Source organism: Hypanus sabinus, chromosome 6 (assembly GCF_030144855.1).
Source record: "Hypanus sabinus isolate sHypSab1 chromosome 6, sHypSab1.hap1, whole genome shotgun sequence".
NCBI classification, from domain to species: Eukaryota; Metazoa; Chordata; class Chondrichthyes; order Myliobatiformes; family Dasyatidae; genus Hypanus; species Hypanus sabinus.
In genome coordinates, this window is record NC_082711.1 from 17,571,995 (window position 1) to 17,592,562 (window position 20,568).

Sequence of the window (20,568 nt, forward strand, 5' to 3'; positions counted from 1 at the left end):
AAAACATCAGCACCCTCTACCCTCCAAGCAAGCAATAGCAAAGCTCCCAGGAAAGACCATGATCTGCAGTACACCAAAAACTAATCATACACTCAGTAGTTTAACATACCACAGACTCGCTCTCTCCCCAATAAAGGGACAGAGAGCTGTCCCTTTTCACAGTGAGAGGAGACATAACAAAACAACTTACTGATTTGTGATGATAAAGTCTGTTGCGTTGTTTCCACCCCCCCCCCCCGAGTTCTCTGACTTGAGATCAAAGAGATAGCTAGATAGATATTCAATGAGTACAGAGTAACAGCCAATCCTCTGTTCCCAATGTTCCGTTTCCTCCCACTACTCTTCAGTCAGCAGCATCAGCTTAGAAACGTCCTCAGGGCCACGAAGCCTTGGAACCCCGAAGGCAAGCTCATCTTCCAGGCCGCATCCTTGAGATTTTGAAAAGTGGCTGGTTATGAGTCCCTGGGAGTGGGTCCCACCATCACAAGAAACTGAAGTCTGACTGTAACACCAGGTCAGGGTCTCTGATAGAATCCTATCCACCCTGAAAAGGAAAAAGAGAGACCTCAAAAGATAGAATTTAAGCAGTTTCTGCAATGAGCTTAAAGGAGTCACTGTTAAGTGCCGTCATAGCTCTACCCTTTCTCAGTGGCCACTTTATTATGTACACCTGCTTGTTAATGCAAATATTTAATCAGTCAATCATGTGGCAGCAACTCAATGCATAAAAGCATGCAGACACAGTCAAGAGGTTCAGTTGTTGTTTGGACCAAACATCAGAATGGGGAAGAAAAGTGGCTTTAACCATGGAATAATTATTGGTATCAAATGGGGTGGTTTGAGTATCTCAAAAACTGCAGATCTCCTAGGATTTTCTAGTGCTTACAGAGAGTGGTGCAAAAAAAAACATATCCAGTGAGCAGCGGTTCTGTGGGTGAAAACACATTGTTAATGAGAAGGGTCAGAGGAGAACGGCCAGACTGGTTCAAGCTGACGGGAAAGTGATAATAATTCAAGAAGCACGTTTTATAATAGTGCAGTGCAGAAGAGCTTCTTTAAATGCACAACACGTCCAACCTTGAACTGAATGGGTAACAGAAGCAGAAGACCACAAACATACACTCAGTGTCCTCTATATTAGGTGCAGAAGATACCTATTAAACTGGCCACCAAGTGAATAGTTGAATTGGGAGCAGAGAATTTAAGATTTTTTTCGCTGATCTGCGTTTTTGGGACAGAGCCCAATGCTGACTAAAACTCATGTTCAGGCTGAGTAATCTGTTTAAATTTGACCTGATCCATTCAGGTCATGGAAGATCAAATTAAATCAACTCACCCACAAGATGACAGGAGCAGTTCAGTCTTCTCTGAACCACCCACCACTGACCATCACCCACTGAATCCTCAGTTCCTGGTGTGGAAAGGAGCACATGCTCTTGGTTCTCTTTTATGAAGAAATCTTTGCTAAACTGTGGGAATAAGACCAAATCAACACTATAGCATGTACAAACAAGCTGGATGAACTAGCAGGTCGGGCAGCATCCGTTGAAATGAGCAGTCAATGTTTCGGGCTGAGACCCTTCGTCAGGACTAAAGAAGTTGGGGGGAGGGTGGCCAACTTCTGGTAATTCCCTCTCTCCCTTCCCCCATCCCACTTTTACCCTGTCTCCTCTTCTAGCTGCCTATCACCTTTCATGATTCTGCCTTCTTCTACTACCCATACTGCTTTCCCCTTACATTCCTTCTTCACCCCTCCTACCTATCCCCTCCCAGCTTCCCCTCCCCCACCTTCTTTATGGGGCCCCTGCCCCCTCCTTCTTCAGTCCTGACGAAGGGTCTCGGCCCGAAACGTTGACTGCTCATTTCAACTGATGCTGCCCGACCTGCTGAGTTCATCCAGCTTGTTTGTACGTTTTGATTTGACCACAGCATCTGCAGTGTACTTGTGTTTGCAACACTATAGCATATGGTCCTAATGCAGGCAAACAAGTTTACTGCAGATTAGCATAGACATAATGGACTGAAGAGCCCTTTCTGTCCCCTACCCTGGGAAAAAGATGGCAACCGTCTAATCATGTGGTGAATCTGTAGAATTCATTGCCACAGACAGCTGTGGAGGTCAAGTCATCGGGTATATTTAAAGCCAAGGTTGATAGTTTCTAGATTAGTAAGGGCATCAAAGGTTACGGTGAGAAGTCAAGAGAATGGGATTGAGAGGGAAAATAAATCAGCTATGATGGAGTGGTTGAGCACTCGATGGGCTTAATGGCCTAATTCTGCTCATATCATACAGTCTTAAGTCCCTCATTATTTAATAAACTTCTTTGATGCCACTGTTCCCCCTCCAATGCTCCAGAGGGAAAAGCCCAGTTTAGCTAGCTTCTTCTTATGACGGTACCCCTTCAGATCAGTGATGTCCCAGTGGATATTTTCTGCACCCTTTCTAGCTTGAAGACATCCTTCCAGAAGTGCACATGGTATTTGCCATGTGCATTATTGACTGAGTACTTTTCCAAATCCATATTGAAAGACCATAACATCACAAGAAATTGGAGCAGAATTAGGCCATTTGGCCCATCGAGTCTGCTCTGCTATTTCATCACGGCTGATCCATTTCCCTCTCAACCCTATTCTCCTGCCTTCTCCCCATAACCTTTCACGTCTGGACATCAGAAATCTATCAACCTCGGACCTAAATACACTCAACATCTTGGCCTCCATGTAGCAACAAATTCCACAGTTTCACCACCCTCTTGCTAAAGAAATTCCACCTCATCTCCGTTCTAAATGGGTGCCCCTTTCTTCTGAGGTTGTGCCCTCTGGTCCTAGACTCTCCCACTACAAGAAATATCCTTAAAGCATCCACTCTATCAAAGCCTTTCGATATTCAATAGGTTTCAATGAGATTCCCCCCTCACTTTTCTAAAAGGACCAAGACAGGGCGGACATGGAGGTCTGTGGCATCCACAAATTTGCTGATCCGATCTTGAACTCGTCCTCCTTTGCTCCCAAGAGAAAAGTCCCAGCTCGCTCAAACTTTCAAATACTCACCACCCTTTGCATGAAGAAGTTGCCTCTCTTGTTTTCAGGAGGATGTTTTAGCACCTCAAATTTGTGCCTCCTTATGAACATGGTGGCACCAGCACAGATACTGCCATTGCATTATTGTTATTGGAAGCAGAAACGTATCCTCATGGAGAATAATTACACCTTTATCTTTTCACACACAAATTGGCTTCAACAAATTAACACATCAAACCTGTCTTTTATATTTGGTAAATAAAAAGGCTTCTCCCTCTCTGTAGTATTTAGAGAGCACCTGAAACTCATTATCATTTGTATTAGTCAAATGGAAATCAGAAAACTTCAAACATAACTTCCTCACAAGCAGCAGGATCACTAACAGATAAAAGTAATTGGAGTAAACTGGGTTTTGGCCAAAGCCAGCTGTGCCAATGAGATGAAGGGGGTTCTACTGTAATTTTGATCTAGTTCCCAGCACACAATGGGAATCAAAGATTACTTTGGAATGCATCACTCACTGATAGGAGGTGGACATGCTCTTTGATTTTTTAGCTCCTTGTATTCAAGATTTTGACTACAAGGAACTAAAAGTAACCATAGGCAATTTCTACAGTAAGGACATGTTCAGCACAGCTTTGTGGGCCGAAGCTCTCTATATTTCTAAGATTTGCTCTTTCCTAATTGCATGCCTCACCTGGACATAGGATTTCAATTACTTTCAGACGGCTGTGGAGGCCAAGTCATTGAATGTACTTAAAGCGGAGATTGATAGATTCTTGATTAGTAAGGATGTCAAAGATTATGAGAAGGTTGGAGAATGGTTATGAGAGGAATATTAAATCAGCTGTGATTGAATGGCAGAGCAGCCTCAATAGGCCAAATGGCCTAACCCTGCTCCTATGTCGTATGTTATAAATGCTCCTAATGTATTTGCTTCTACCACCAACACAGACAGCGCTTTCCATACAGCAACCATTCTGTGGAAAAAAAACTTACCTGACACACCCTCTACAATTTTCCTTCAATTACCTCAAAATTATGCCCCCTCATATTAGCCATTTTGCAAAAAGTCCCTTGCTATCTATTCAATCTATTACTTTTATCATCTTGTACTCCACTATTAAGTCACTTATCATCGTCCTGCACTTCAAGGAGAAAAGCCCAAGCTTGCTCAACCTGTCCTCATAGCCCTGCTCTCTAATCCAGGGAACATCCTGGTGAATCTCCTCTGTACCCTCTCTAATCCAGGGAACATCCTGGTAAGTCTCCTCTGTACCCTCTCTAAAGCTTCCACATCCTTCCTATAATGAATGAGGTGTCCAGAAAGGAACACAATACTCCAAATACTTGCATACAAGGACAGCCAAATTCCTTTGTATAATAACATTTCCCAAACACTCATCATTTAAAAATACTCAGGATTTCTAAAGGAAAATTGTCAGCTGACATTTCAGATCTGAACTGCAGTGAAAGCTCTTCATCTCATTGGCACAGGTGGATCTATGACGAGGTGAAGGGACTTGACCCCAAATGTTGAACGTCCATTTTCGCCACTGTGTTCCTCCAGGATGTTGTGTATTCCTCCAGATTCATGCAGCTGAAGTCTCTGATGTTTCCTCCCTCAATGAATGACCTCAATTTTTCCCATATTGAGCCCTGTAGTTCCCACATTCCATTTGTCTATATCCTCATAAGGTGTGGGGTAGAGATACACCTCTATCAAAGCAGGTGTAAGGTGCTCCTTCCCTCTGCTAGTCTACGGGTCACCCTTGGTCAAGATGTTGCACCTGCCTAGCCCCCTGATCAGGATTACTTGAAGCCATGGGAGCAAGTAGTGGATGGTCGTATGAGCAGCTGGTGCATGTCACAAGATCTGGTTATGCGACCACATTGACACCAGGCAGACAGTCTCTGAAGAGTATTGATAATGGCTGGGGTCAGCCGTCTTGTAAAGACGCTGCCCAGAAGAAGGCAATGGCAAACCACTTCTGTAGTAAAATTTGCCAAGGAATCATGGTTATGGATAAGACCATGATCGCCCACATTATAGCACACGGCACATAAAGACGATGATATCCTCACCCTCAGCAACACTCACATTCCTGTTGCAACGTGAACAAAATCACCAGAGAGATACTGAAGCTAGTGAATGTATAGTGCCTATAAGAAGTATTCGCCCTCCTTGGAAGGCTACCTGGAATTAGATGCCAGAGGAAGCTGTGGGGGCAGATACCATTACAACATTGAAAGGAACATGAATGGGAAAGGTATAGAGAAGTACAGGTTTAAGACAGGTAAATGCCATCAGCCTAGATTGACATTATTCTTGCTCCCTGTATCCCCAACGCCCTTGTGTAGATAAACCCGGCTGAAAAGGTCTGGGTTACAGTGTCTATAAAAACTATTCACCGCCCTTGGAAGCTTTCATGTGTTATTCTTACAACACTGTATCACAGTGTATTTCATTTGTTTTTTTTTTGACACTGATCAACAGAATGACTCTTTCATGTCAAAGTGAAAACAAATTGGTCTAAATTCATTCCAATTGTTAAACATAAAATAATTGATTGCATGAGTATCCACCCCTTTCAAGTCAGTATTTAGTGGATGCACCTTGGACAGCAATTACAGCCTTGAGTCTGTGTGGATCGGTCTCTATCAGCTTTGCACATCTGGACACTGCAATTTTTCCCCATTCTTCTTTACAAAACTGCTCTAGCTGTCAGATTGCATGGGGTTCATGAGTGAACAGCACTTTTCAAGAACAGCCACAAATTCTCGGTTAGGTTGAGGTCTGGACTCTGACTTGGCCACTCCAGGACATTAATTTTGTTGTTTTTAAGCCATTCCTGTGTAGCTTTGGGGTCATTATTTTGCTGGAAAACAAATCTTCTCCCAAGTCTCAGTTCTCATGCAGACTGCATCAGGTTTTCCTCCAGGATTCCCCTGTGTTTTGCAGCATTCATTTTACCCTCTACCTTCACAAGTCTTCCAGGGCCTGCTGCAGTGAAGCATCCCCACTGCTTGATGCAGCCACCACCGTGATTCACGGTAGGGATGGTGTGTTTTTGATGACGTGTGGTGTTTGGCCTATTGCAAATATAGTGTTTAATATGATGGCCAAAAGCTCAGTTTTGGTTTCATGAGTCCATAGAACCTTCTTCCAGCTGATTTCAGGGTCTCCCGCCTGCCTTCTGGCAAACTCTAGCTGAGATTTCATGAGAGTTTTTTTTCCAACAGTGGCTTTCCCTTTGCCACTCTCCCATAAACGTGTAACTGGTGAAGCACCAGGGCAAAAGTAGTTGTACGTACAGTTCCTCCCATCTCAGCCACTGAAGCTTGTTTCTCCTCCAGAGTTGTCACAGGTCTCTCGGTGGCCTCCCTCACTAGTCCCCCTCTTGCACAGTCACTCAATTTTTGAGGATGGCTGCTCCAGGCAGATTTACAGCTGTGCCATATTCTTGATGATTGACTGAACTGTACGCCAAGGGATATTCAGTGACTTGTAAATTTTCTTATACACATCTCCTGACTTGTGTTTTTCAATAACCTTTTTGTGGAGTTGCTTGGAGTGTTCTTGGATTTGTCTTCATGGTGTAGTTTTTGCCAGGACACTGACTCACCGGCAGTTGGACCTTCCAGACACAGGTGTATCGTTACCACAATCAACTGAAACACCTGACTGCACACAGGTGATCTCCACTTAACTAATTATGTGGCTTCTGAAACCAATTGGCTGCACCAGGGTGATTTGGTGTGTATTACTAAAGTGGGAGGGGGGGGGGGGAACTTATGCAATCAATTATTTTGTTTTATATTTGTAATTAATTTAGATCACTTTGTAGAGATCTGTTTCCACTTTGACACAAAAGAGTCTTTTTCTATTGATATGTGTCAAAAATAGCCAAATTAAGTCCACTGTGATTCAATGTTGTAAAACAATAAAACATGAAAACTTCCAAGGGGGTGAATGCTTCTTGTATGCACTGTAAAAGTGTTTTATTCAATAAAAATGAGCAGCAGGAATCATATTGAGACATTCTTGGAGGAAGAGGCCTCCCGACCCAATATTGCATCACATATTATATGCTAAAGATCAAAGGTAACAGCAGGAAAATTCTTACAGTTACCAAGTACCTACAATGCTTCCTTTGAATTACATATAGTTTTTCACACACCTCCCTCTTTGCACCTACACTCCAGATACCCAAAATTAATATTAAATTCCACTGACTCTAGGCTGCGTTCATGCAAATGCAGGTGTCTGAGGTCTAATTGTTCTGAGTTGTGTTTTAAATCCTGTCTGCGAGCTACATTAAAATCTGAAGGTTGGTTGCTGGAGAAAATAATATTTGCTATATACCCTAACTCCAGAATACACCCTAACAATTCCCACTTCCTTTCATGTCAGGAGCAAACTTAGAAATGATACAGTTATAGAACATGGAATAGGCTCTTCAGTCCACTATGTCTATGTCAATCTCGATGCCAAATTGAACTAAATCCCTCTGCCTGTACCTCATCCAAATCCCTCTATTCTCCAGCAGAAAAGGTCCCAGCCTTTCTAGCCTCTCCTCATAACTCAAGCTCTCAAGTCCTGCTAACATCCTCATTCATCTCTCCTGCACCCTTTCCAGCTTCATGACATCCTTCCTGTAGCTAGGTGACCAGAACTGCACACAACATACTGAGAAGGCCTGAAATTCATACTGAAATGTACTGGTAAATACCAGAGATACTGCAGATTCTGGAAATCCAGAGCAACATCCACAATATGTTGCAGGACCTCAGCAGGTCAGGCAGCATCTATAGAAAGGCATATAAACAGTCGTCATCTTGGGCTAAGATCATTCGTCAGGGCTGGAAAAGAAGGGGGAAGATGCCAGAATAAAAAAATGTAGGAGGAATGGGGAATAGAAAATGAGAGGAGGAGGAGGGGGAGAAATTACCAGAAGTTTGAGAAATCGATGTTCATGCTGTCAGGTTGGAGGTTACCCAGACGGATTATAAAGTGTTGCTCCTCCCCCTGAAGAAGGGTCTCAGTCCAAAATTTCAATTCTTTATTTCTCCCCATAGAGGCTGCCTGGCCTGCTGAGTTCTTCCAGTATTTTGTGTGTGTTGCAAAGAAAGGTATTGGAATTGGTTTATTATTGTCACATCTAGCACGATACAGAGAAAGGCTTGTCTTACATACTGATTATATGGATCATTTCATTACAAACTAAAACAATGATGGAATGCAGAATAAAGTGTAACAGCTACAGAGACAGTGCAGTGCAGGTAAGTAATAAGGTGCAGAATAATAACAAGGAAAATTGTGAGGTACAAAGTCTAAGTTTTTGTACCAATGAACCAGTGAACTTGCGAAGTACCCTTATAACACCAGGGCAGAGGCTGCCCTTGAGCCTGGTGGCATGTGATTCAGACTATTGTATCTTCTGCCTGATAGGAGAGGGGAGAACAGAGAATATCTGGGGTGGGTGGGGTCTTTGATTTTGCTGGTTGCTTTACTGAGGCAGCAAGAAGTCCAGACTGTTCCCATGGAGGGAGGCTAGTTTCCGTGATGTGTCCACGGTTCTCTGCAGTTTCTTGCGGACACCCAAGCAATGATGCATTCGTTTAGGACACTTTTCTTTGGTGCATTGTTAAAAATCAGTAAGGGAGAAATTTCTCTAGGTGCTCAGTGAAGGACTGTAACCATGCCAATGGCACAATAGTTCTTTCCCAGATGGGCAAGCATTATCGAGTGCCCTAGTCCATGCTTTACGAACACCGGTACAGCCCAGTACGAGCCCTTTGACCCATGATGTTGTGTTGATAGCTTAATCCACTATGTGCCTAAGACTTTTGTACAGTACTGTGTGTGTCAACATGGAGTGGGAGTGAGTTTGTAAATCTGGCAGGAGCAAAGTATGTTGGGAATGGCGAGGGTGGAGTGGTGTAGGAGAGGTGGGGGACAGGTGGCAGAGGAGTGCCAGGGCAAGGGGTGGTGCAGGCACCAACACACTCTGTCCTGAGACAGGTTATTTGATTCCAAACAGTATGTTTATTGATCATTACTGAATGTCTCTCTGGTGCTTCCTGCTCCCTCCCCTCTCCCTGTCCCCTTCCCACTCTCAGTCCACGATAGAGACCTGTATCAGAATCAGGCTTATCACCACTCACATATGTCATGAAATTTGTTTTTTTTGTGGCAGCAGTACAGTGCAATACATAAAATTACTACAGTACTGCACAAAAATCAGAGGCACCCTCGCTCTATATACACACATATGTATATACATACACACAAACATATCTGTGTGAAAACTCAGGGGTTCTGAGAGATGAGCCCAGTATGGTGCTCAGTAACTACTGGGGAAATGCAGCTCTGTTGTCGTTGCTGCTTTTCAGTCCTGATGAAGGGTCTTGGCCTGAAATGCCGCCTGTTCATCCAACCCCATAGATGCTGCCTGACCTTCTGATTTTCTCCAGCATTTTGTCTGTGTTCCTTTGGATTTCCAGCATCTGCAGAATCTCTTATGCCTTTTGAATGAGGCTTTTATTCAGACCCACGTCTGGCGGATCCAATTACTGTCAGTATATGTAGATGAGTAAGAGCTGCGTCCCTGACTACATCAGGTTCCCTACTAATGTCACAGTTAACCAACTGGTCATCTGTGTCTGCACTGTTATACAGCAGAGAAAGGCGCACTGCAGCCTGCTATGCCATGTCCGACGATCACAGGAAACCTGTGCAGGAGAGTTTTTAAAGAGGAAAGGTAATTGCAATGGAACAATTCCACTCTCTTGACCTCAGAAGTCTGGGTCCAGTGGTACGGACAAGCAGTGGATGACCATAACACCTTCTATGCCTTGTCATGCCCCTCACTCTCCACGGAATGTAGTGGTACCACCTTTCTAGCCGTTGGTTCTCACCTGCTCAGCCTGGCAGAGATGACTTCTTCTCATGCTAGGTCAGGCGTGTCCCTCTCTCACTGGGGTATGATGCCCGCCGGCTATCCTCACCTGGTTTAGCCCGCCTATACAAACACGTCTTGGAGCCACAGGTGACAGCTGAGAACCTGGTGCCTCCAAGCCTTGCCCACTTAAGTGTCTGTCTTAAACACAATAATAGTATTCACTCCTCCACCTCCTCTGTCAGATTAAAGATTAGCTTTATTTATTTGCCACAAGTCCATCAAAACATGGAAACATTCAAAACAATGAAGGATTCCTCCCATCCCAGATATTCTCTCATCTCCCTTTCTGGATGGGCAGAACATACAAAAACTTGAGATCACATACCACCAGACTCACTGTTATCAGGCTCTTGAATGGGCCTCTCATTCAGTGCAGTTGAACTCAGTCTCCCAGTCTACCTTGTCATGGCTCCTGCAATTTAAGACTCTTCCTCAGGGCAGAAATGGCTAATGTGAGGGGCCATAATTTTAAGGTGACTGGAGGGAACTTTGGGGGGGGGGGGGATGTTAGAAGTAGTTTTTTTTTGACATAAAATGTAACAAGATAGCTTAACCCTCCATTTTTCTTTAATCCATATGCCCATCTATGAGTTTCTAAATGCCCCTAATGTAACCGCTACCCCTGGAAGTCCATTCCAGGCCCTCCACCCTCTGTGTAAAAAAATATACCCCTTACATTTCCTCCACTCACTTCAAAGGGATACTCTCCGGGATTAGCTATTACTGTCCTGGAAAAAAAGGCCTGTGAAAATCTTAAGATTCCATATCCTAGGCTATATTAAAAAAATTATTGAACTGGAGCCAAGTGTAGAATAAGGTCTAGAGTTAACTCAGATTCTGAATAAACAAGACCAGTGGTCCCCAATCACTGGGCCACAAAGCATGAGCTACCGGGCCGTGAGGAAATGGTATGATTTGGTGATATGAAATGATATGAGTCAGCTGCACCTTTCCTTATTCCCTGTCACACCCACTGTTGAACTTGAACGTACGCGAAGTCATCAGTCACCTAAATGCAGTGATACCCTCGTGCCAGGGATCCCTGGTTGGCCTTGTGCGGCCAGCAAGAAATGCTGTTGCTACTGGCCTGGAGCGCAGACAGATGGGCGCCGCCTCTAAACCTGTTTAGCACACCAAATGTTCGTGGGGAACCTGGTGCTAGAATATTCGCAGATGACCTAATTCGGGCTCAGGGTTTTGTAAGTAGCAGAAGCAGGTACCTCACTGCGATCTACTGAAGGTCATACCTTGAGCCAAACTTTTGTTGGCCGATAGATCCTACGGTCCTGGCACGGGGACCTCTGAGCCCTTACCTTGTCCTCTTACCCCACCCATGACCAGCTGTGCCTGGAGAAGCTGGAACTCGGGCTCGGAGGCTGTCTAATGAGGCAATGAAGCCCTCAAAACTGCTTCGGCACCTTGAGTCCAAGCACCCTGCACTTAAAGACAAACCCGTTGAGTTTTCTCAGCGGAAAAAAACGTGAGCAAGCGGGACAGAAGCTAAATGCTGACAGCCACATAAACTAAATTGCAGAATACGCTGGACATAAGGAACCTGCTTCGAGTATCGCTGTATTCCGGTTGTGTTTAACACCCACCACCCACCCTCTGTCGGCCGGTCTGCAAGAATATTGTCAATATTAAACCGGTCAGCGGTACAAAAAAGATTGGTGACCCCTGAACAAGACAACACCAAAAGGCAAAATCACTAGTGGTAGTTGTACTCAAAATGGAACTCCTACCATTGAGTACCAAGTGCTCAGCACAAGGCTTTTAAGTACCAACTTTCCATGAAGAAGCGTGGCAGGCAATAATTAACAGTCTGAGTCTTAAAGGGACAGCGGCAGCTAACCACTCTCCAGTGAATTGGAGTGCCGAAACTTGGATGCCTGCTGTTCAGTCAGGACCATGACAAATAGAGTGATGAGTGCATGGAACGAGCTGCCAGTAGTGGTGGTACAGGCAGACACATTAGGAACATTTAAGAGACACTTACACAGGCATATGAATGACAAGGAAAAGGAAGGCGAGGTGGGAAGGAACGGTTAGATTGATCTTAGAGTAGGCTGAAAGGTTGCCACGACATTGTGGTTTAAAGCGCCTATACTGTGCTGTACGGTTCTAAGTTCTGATCATCCACCTGCATTGCATTTTCTTTGTGCCTACAACACCAAATTCTGCATCCCATTTTCCTATTTCTACCTCACTGTACTTAGGTGAGGCATGACCTGCCTGGTCAGAATGCAAACCAAAAGTTTTTTTTACTTTATCTTGGTATTTGCATCATTAGTAACCCAGCAGGACAGTGTAGTAATTAGAGTAATGCTTTACAACACCAGCTGTAAGATTGGGGTTCAATTCCTGCTGCTGACCGTAGGGAGTTTGTACATTGTACCGTGGACCACGTAGGTTCAATCAGGAGCTGCAGTTTCCTCCCACATTTCAAGGATGTACGCTTAAGGTTAGTCAGTTGTGAGCATGTTATGTTGGCACCAGAAGCATGGCAAAATGTGTGGGCTGCCCTCCCCTCGCATCTGCACATTCAGACTGTGTGTGTCATTGATGCAAGTGATGCATTTCACCGAATGTTTCAATGTTAATGTGATAAATGAAACTCATCTACAGTACATCTTAGTACCAATAAATCTCGTGAACTAATCTGTCAGCTTCTGGGCCTCATATCCCTTTACATGGGCCTCGATGCTGTTGTGTTTGATGCTGATGGTGATGTGATGGGAATGATTAGGACTGGTTTTGATCTCCCTCCACAGGTATCGTGCTCTCGGACCTCATTGAAAAGTACTTTGTGTCCCCGACGCTCTTCAGAGTCATCCGCCTCGCACGCATCGGTCGAATTCTCCGGCTCATCCGAGGGGCCAAGGGGATCAGGACTTTGCTGTTTGCCTTAATGATGTCACTGCCTGCCCTATTTAACATCGGCCTCCTCCTGTTTCTGGTCATGTTCATCTACGCCATCTTTGGCATGGCCAACTTCGCCTACGTCAGGAAGGAGGATGGCATCGACGACATGTTTAACTTCGAGACCTTCGGCAACAGCATGATCTGCCTCTTCCAGATTACAACGTCTGCAGGCTGGGATGGCCTGCTCAGCCCCATCCTTAACACTGACAGCCCGGACTGTGACCCTTTGAAGGAGAACCAGGGCACAAATGTCAAGGGAGACTGCGGCAACCAGTCGTTGGGGATTGGCTTCTTCGTCAGCTACATCATCATCTCCTTCCTCATTGTGGTCAACATGTACATCGCCATTATCCTGGAAAACTTCAGTGTGGCCACCGAGGAGAGCTCGGAACCTCTCAGTGAGGATGACTTTGAGATGTTCTATGAGGTGTGGGAGAAGTTTGACTCTGAGGCGACACAGTTCATTGAGTATTCGGCACTGTCTGACTTTGCAGACGCCCTGAAAGAGCCCCTCCGTGTGGCCAAGCCCAACAAACTCAAACTCATCGCCATGGACCTGCCCATGGTGAGTGGGGACCGGATCCACTGCCTCGACATCCTCTTTGCCTTCACCAAGAGGGTGCTGGGGGAGTCAGGTGAGATGGACGCGCTCAAGCTGCAGATGGAGGAGAAGTTTATGGCAGCCAACCCCTCCAAGATCTCCTACGAGCCCATTACTACTACCCTTCGGAGGAAGCAGGAGGAGGTGTCCGCTGTTGTCATCCAGCGGGCATACAGGCGTCACCTGCTGCGCCGCTCAGTCCGCCAGGCGTCTTTTATGTACCGCCACCGGACGAGCGATGTGAACGTTATTGTGGAGGAGGCCCCGGAAAGAGAAGGGCTGATCGTTGCCATGATCAGGGAGCACTACAGCCCCAAAATGGAGAGGTCAGAGACAATGTCCTCCTCCTCCTCACCACCGTCCTACAACAGTGTCACCAGGGCCGCCAACGAGAACATTGTGGTGAAAGTAACTGACCTCGGAACCCTTGAACCGAGTGACTTGATCAGAGGCCCCGACAGAGACAGGGAGTCTGTGGTGTAACAACAAATGCTTTCAACAATGTCTTGTTTACACACGCACGGTCGACATGCTTGTCAAGGAAGATAAGGAGAGAAAAAAATTAAAGCTTTTTTTTTCACTTCGTCGAAAGTTCAGGCTTAAGGGGCGCGGTTGACCTTTGACCTTGGCTCTGCCAAGTTTTGCTTTGAGCTTTATATTAACAAGGAAGGAGCCACACGGGACTGTGGCGGTGATATCGATAATGTGGGCTGGGATCAGGAAACAAAACACAAAGCTATCACTACTTGCGTGCGATTAGTGATGGCCGTATGCATTTATTTGAGATAATATAATGGTGTGTCTCTTGCTGGATATGTATGACCTTGCATTAACAATTATCACAATTTCTGTAGCAAATGTAACACTTATTGCATATGTTATGGGTCTTTCATAAATTTATTATTATATTTGATATTTTTCTATCCGAAGCATATAAATGTTGGTTTTTGCACCAGGATTGAAGGCCCTGCCCCTCTTGAAATTCAGGCCCATTCTCCTGCAGCTTCACCAATAGAACCGCTCGCCTTGGTTCGGGACAGAGGCGAGCCTGCCACAGACCACCGACACTGAGGGTGGCTCGGCACACCAAGCCCGCCTCCCCCGAAGCCTCCAGGCACGACAGCGCCGACCGACAACCAGCACCTGAGGAGGAGGAGGTGGGGGCGTGCACGGGACGTGGGGTGGCAGGGAGCGATGTTAACGGCTTGGACTTGTCCTTTCTCCCGAGTTGGCTGCTCACCACGGGGTGGGGACAGAAAGTTAGCCGCAAAGAGACTCCAAGCAGGCGGGAAATGCACTGGTTTCCCTCCCCCGCCAACTGATGTGAAACCAAAACCAAACCAAAAACAAAAGACAGATTAAAAACATTTGACTCGTGTTGCTGAGATTGCACAGTTTTTATGCAACCTGTTTCTTTTTTAAGTTATTCCATGTTCCTTCTTTCCTCTCTGTGTATTGTTTATTGCTGGGAATGTCGGTGACTTCGGAGTGTCCGCCTAACTCACCTCTGCTGCCTTCAAGGAGTTTACGTGACGTTCATCTGCAAAACAGAGACCAGACCCAGTCACCAAGGCAAAGGCCGAAGGCATTAGCTCCTCGGCTCCATTTCATCAACGAAGAGATGAACGTCTCATATTTTTTTTCTGTTTTATTTATTACGCATTACGTAAATCGAGATAGGAATGCTTCTATCACGAATTAATGAAAGAGTGCCGCTTTAAATTGAAACAAAATCTGTGTGTCTTCTTTGCTCTTTACCTGCAGTTGGATCGAACCTTTCACATTGGAAGAACACCTTTCTTCTTGGATCAGGCCATGGAATCTGAATTAGGTTTATGTCACTATCATATGTCACAAAATATGTTGTTTTGTGGCAGCAGAACATTACAATACGCAATTTTTAAAAACTAATTTATATTAAGATATATAATTCAATTAAATAAGTACTGGGAAAAGAGAGCAAAAAAATTGCTGAGGTTGTTAACATAAATGTATTGTCCATTTATAAACCTGATGGTGAAGGGGAGAAAGATGTTCCTAAAACATTCAGTGGGTGTCTTTAGGCTCCTGTACCACCTTCTTGATGAGGTCATGTCCTGCGTGATGGGAGTCCTTAATGATGGATACTGCCTTTTTGAGGCAGATAATCTGCTGTGGAAAATGTGTCTATTGGATAATTTGTGAGGGGAAATGGGGTGGGGGCAGTGACGAGGGTGGGTGGGATGGTGTCATTTTATCGGTATTTTTACCTGATTTTCCCCACAGAATGAATCTGGCCATTGACTCATCAATCACAGAAGATAATAAAGTGAAAACATAACACGAGATTCTGCAGATGCTGGAAATCCAGAGTAGCACACATACAAAATGTTGAAGGAACTCGACAGGTCAGCCAGCATCAATGAAGAGGAATGAAGAGCTGACTGGCTCAAAATCAGGTTTAATATCACTGGCATATGTTGTGAAATTTGTTGTTTTGCAGCAGCAGTATATTGCAATACACATTTTAAAAAGCTATAATTTACAATAAGAAATATATATAATTAATTAAGTCATGCAAAAAGAGAGCAAAAAAATTATTATTGAGATAGTGTACATGGGTTTATTGTCCATTCAAAAATCTGATGGCTTTGGAGAAGAAACTGTTCCTAAAACTTGGAGTGTGTGTCTTCGGGCTCCTGTACCTCCTCCTTGGAGGTAGCAATGAGAAGAAGTCATGTCCTGGAGGATGGGGGTCCCTAATGATGAATGCCACCTTTTTGAGGCACTGCCTTTTGAAGGCTGAGTGCCTGAAGTTGATCTGCAGAGTATCTTCAGCATTTTGTATCTAAAAGGGGAAAGAGCTCACACTTTTAAAGTTCCTTTCCTAATCCCATGCCTTTCATCACTTCATCCAGCCTATGAAACAATTCTAGCAATAAGCACCTTGGGCCCTCAAGCCTACTCTGCCATTTTATTAGATCTTGGCTAATCTGATTTAACTCCTAAATTCCAGTCTACTCCTGGTAAATTTCCACCTCCTTGTCAAGGATGTATCTACCTCTGCATTATCAATATTTAAAGATAATTCAACTATCTCTCTCTTTCCCAGTTCTGATGAAGAGTCATAGACCAGAAACATAGGGCGTTTTTCTCCCTCACAGATGCCTGACCTTCTGATTGTTATCAGCATTTTTCCAACCCTGCCAGGATTCCTTGGTGGGGGGGGGGGGGGGGAGGGTCATATTTCAATCAAATGTTAACTTAAAAGTATTAGATAAGTAGCATGTAGAACGGTACAGGCCCTTCAGCCCATGATGCCGTGCCAAACTTTTAACCTACTCCAAGATCAATCTGCAGCAGGGGGTCCCAACCTGGGGTCCACAGACCCCTTGCTTAATGGCATAACAAAGACTGGGAACCCCTGGTCTAAAGCTTCCCTCCCAAATAAATGCAGAAGAGAAGTCTAGCCTTAGCTTATGTAATTATGAAACTATCAAAAGATCTTCAAAATCTGTCTGTTCCCTTTAGAGGAGGAAATATACCATCCTCACCTGGTCTGGTCCATATGTGACTCCAGACCCAACAATGTGATTGACTCTCACCCGCATTCTGAACCAGCCCAGCAAATCACTAAGTACAAGGAAACAAAAACATAGGCACAACATGATTGAAACCCACATCCTAAAAATGAATATAAAAAGAAATTACAGCTTGGACAGGCTACTCTTGGAATGTTGTGAATAGTCTCTTCAAAGTTCAAAGTAAATCTACTAGCAAAGTACATATATGTTACCATATACAGCCCTGAGATTTATTTGCAGGCATACACAGTGAATTCAAGAGACACAATATAATCAATGAAAGACCACACCCAACAGGGCGGACAAACAACCAGTATGCAAATGACAACAAACTGTGTAAATACAAATGAGAAAAGGATAATAATGAATAAATAAGCAATAAATATTGAAAACATGAGATGAACAGCCGTTGAAAGGAGTCCATAGGTTGTGGGGACAGTTCAGTGTTTTGCCAAGTGAAGTTATCCCCTCTGGTTCAAGAACCTGATGGTTGAGGGGTAATAACTGTTTTTGAACCTGGTGGTGAGGGTTCTGAAGCCCCTGTACCTTCTTCCTGCTGGCAGAAGGCAGAAGAGAACATGTCCTGGGTGGTGGGGGCTACCAACATTGGATTACCAGGATAGCGTCTTGGCCTCCAGTTCAGATTTACCAGCATTTGGTATTAGTATTCGTAGCTCAAAGTAAATTTGTTATCTAAGATGTATGTGTCACCATCCCTGGGCATTGGTGTTTCCATACCAGGCCTTATTGCCATTAGTATTGAATTATTATTGTCACATGTACCAAGAGACAGTGAAAAGCTTGTCTTGCATACTCTCTATATGGATCAGATCATTATACAGTGCATCGGAGAGACCAGAACAATTATAATAGAATTAGGGAGTAGATTTCTTCGGAGAGGTTTTCACCAAATTTTACTACTTTGGCATTATCTTGCATTAACCTTCTTATTTTTGTTTCCATCTATTGCTCAATATGCATCAGAAATGAAAACACCATTATTTTTGAAACACGGTCTATCTCCAACAACGCCAACATAAGAATGGACCAATTCCTATTTGAACTTCAGTGAAAATGGGAGTTGTAAAGAATTATTTAGAATTTAAAGTGTAGGAATGGCCAGATGATAGGCCCTCTAATCACTCTTCCTGCACTGTGCTAGTGTTGGATTCTAGGCCAGGGGGACAGGAACTGCAATGGGTAAAGAGGGACCATCCATCTGTTAAATTCTGCTCATTTTGGATAGGCAGAGTCTGATTAGAAAGAGACGGCATGAAAAATCATGCTTGATGAACCTGCTGGCGTTTTTGAAGTGGTAACCAAAAAAAGTAGACAAGGTTATGGCAGTGGATATTGTCCATTTGAACTTCTGTAAGGCCTTCAACATGGTCCCGCGTAAGAGACTGGTCTGGAAGGTTGGGGGTCATGGAATTCAGGGAGAGCTACATAGGGACATTTAAAATTGGCCCAGTGGTAGGAAGCAGAAGGTAATGGAGATTGGAGATTGTTGGAGATTGTTTCTCAGAATGAAGACCAGTGTGCTGCAGGGGTCAGTGCTTGTTATTTACAGTACTGTGCAAAAGTCTCAGGTACATATAATAGCTAGGGTGCACAGAACTATAATAATTTTATGTATTGCACTGTACTGCAGCCGCAAAAAAATTGTGACACATGTGAGTGATGATAAACCTGATGCTGATAATGGGTCTCTGTCGTGGACTGAGAGTGGGAAGAGGGCAGTTGAGAGGGGAATCGGTTGTGAAAAGGGGAAGGGAGAGGGGAGGGGGGGAGGGAGCAGGAAGCACCAGAGAGATATTCTGTAATGATCAATAAACCAATTGTTTGGAATCAAATGAACTTGCCTGGTGTCTCAGGCTGGATGTGTCTGCACCATGCCACCCCCTGCCCTTCGCACTCCTTCTCTGCCACCTGTGCCACACCTCTCCCTTGGTGCTCCACCTTCACCATTCTCAAAATCCGTTGCTCCCAACAGCTTTACAATCTCGCTCCCCCACTGCACACTGACAAATATAATACTGTACAAATAAATGCTATGGATGCAAATGGACAAGGTTTCATCAGTAAGCTTGCAGATGACACCAAATGAGGAGGTGTTATTGACAGTGAAGAACATTGTCCTTGATCTCAGGGGGCTCTTGATCAGTGAACCGAGGAGCGGCAAATGGTTTTCAATACAGGTTAAGTGAGAGAGTGATGCACTTAGGAAGGTCAAACTGACATTGAGTTTATACTATGAACAGTAGGGCACTAGAGAGAGTAGTGGAACAGAGGGACCGAGGAGGACAAGTAGATAATTCATTGAAAGTGGTATCACAGGTAGACAGGGTGGTGAACAAGACATTTAGCATACTGGCCTTCCTCAGTCATGGCACTGAGTATAGGCGTTGCTACATTTTGTTGCTGTTGCAGTTGGAATACTATGTACAATTTTAGTCACCCTTATATAGGAAAGATGGAATTAAACTGGAAAGAGAGCAGAAAGAGTTTATGAGGATGTCTTCAGAACCAGAGGGTCTGAGTTGCTGGGAGAGATTGGCAAAGGCAAATCCTCCTTGGAGCTTAGCAGAGTGAGGGACGCCCTTTCAGAAATGTTGAAAATGTTGATAATTATAAGTTTTTTTTCCAGGATAGAAGAGTCCTAAACGGGGGAAGAGGCATAGATTTAGAGCAGGTTCCCAACACAGGGAGGCATAGATTTAGAGCAGGGGTTCCCAACCTTTTTTATACCATGGAGCCTGACCATTAACTGAGGGGTCTGTAGAACCCCTGATTTAGAGCGAGTGAGGAAAGATTTAAAAGGGTCCTGAGGGAGGGTGGTGAGTATAGAGAATGAGCTGCCAGAGGAAATGGTTGAGGCAGATGATGCAGGTACTGTAAGAAGCACTTGGATAGATACAGTACATGGAGGGGTGGGACTATGGGTCAAACACATGAAATTAGTCTATCCCTGCATGTTATAAATTGGGGGATGGCTTCACTGAGCACCTCTGCAACATTTGCCACAAGCAGGACTTCCCAGTGGCCAAACATTTTACTTCCAATTCCCATTCCCCTCCTTGTGTGCCAAGATGAAGCCACCCTCAGGGTGGAGGAGCAACACCTTTTAATCCATCTGGCTACCCTCCAACCTGATGGTATGAAAATCGATTTCTCCTTCTGGTAAACAAATTTCCCTCTCCTTCCTCTATTCCCCACATTGACCTTTCACTTTTTCTCACCTGCCTATTACTTTCCCTGGGTCCCCTCTTCCTTCCCTTTCTCCTATTGTCCCCTCTCCTCTCCTGTCTGATTTTTTCTTCTCCAGCCTTTGAACCTTCCCACCCACCTGATCACTCTGTGTAAAAATCTTGCCCCACACATCTTTGAACCTTTCCTCTCCATCAGCGTCGAGTGCGCACTTTAAAAGGCAGGACTTCTTTTCAGAGCGGGCAGCGGAGTCCGTGGAAGCAGAGTCCTGGGCTTTGGCTAAGTGGGC

General features: G+C 44.6%; 1 protein-coding gene across 1 annotated transcript in view; it reads left to right on the plus strand.

Annotated features, from left to right (window-relative positions):
• The window catches only part of scn5lab (sodium channel, voltage gated, type V-like, alpha b), a 672,977-nt gene extending 657,900 nt beyond the window's left edge, over positions 1 to 15,077 (plus strand). The window contains exon 28 of the mRNA XM_059971792.1: positions 12,758 to 15,077. Coding sequence (XP_059827775.1) covers positions 12,758 to 13,992 — 1,235 coding nt within the window. The 3' untranslated portion in view covers positions 13,993 to 15,077. The remainder of the gene's footprint in view (positions 1 to 12,757) is intronic.
• The last annotated feature ends 5,491 nt before the right edge of the window (positions 15,078 to 20,568 follow it).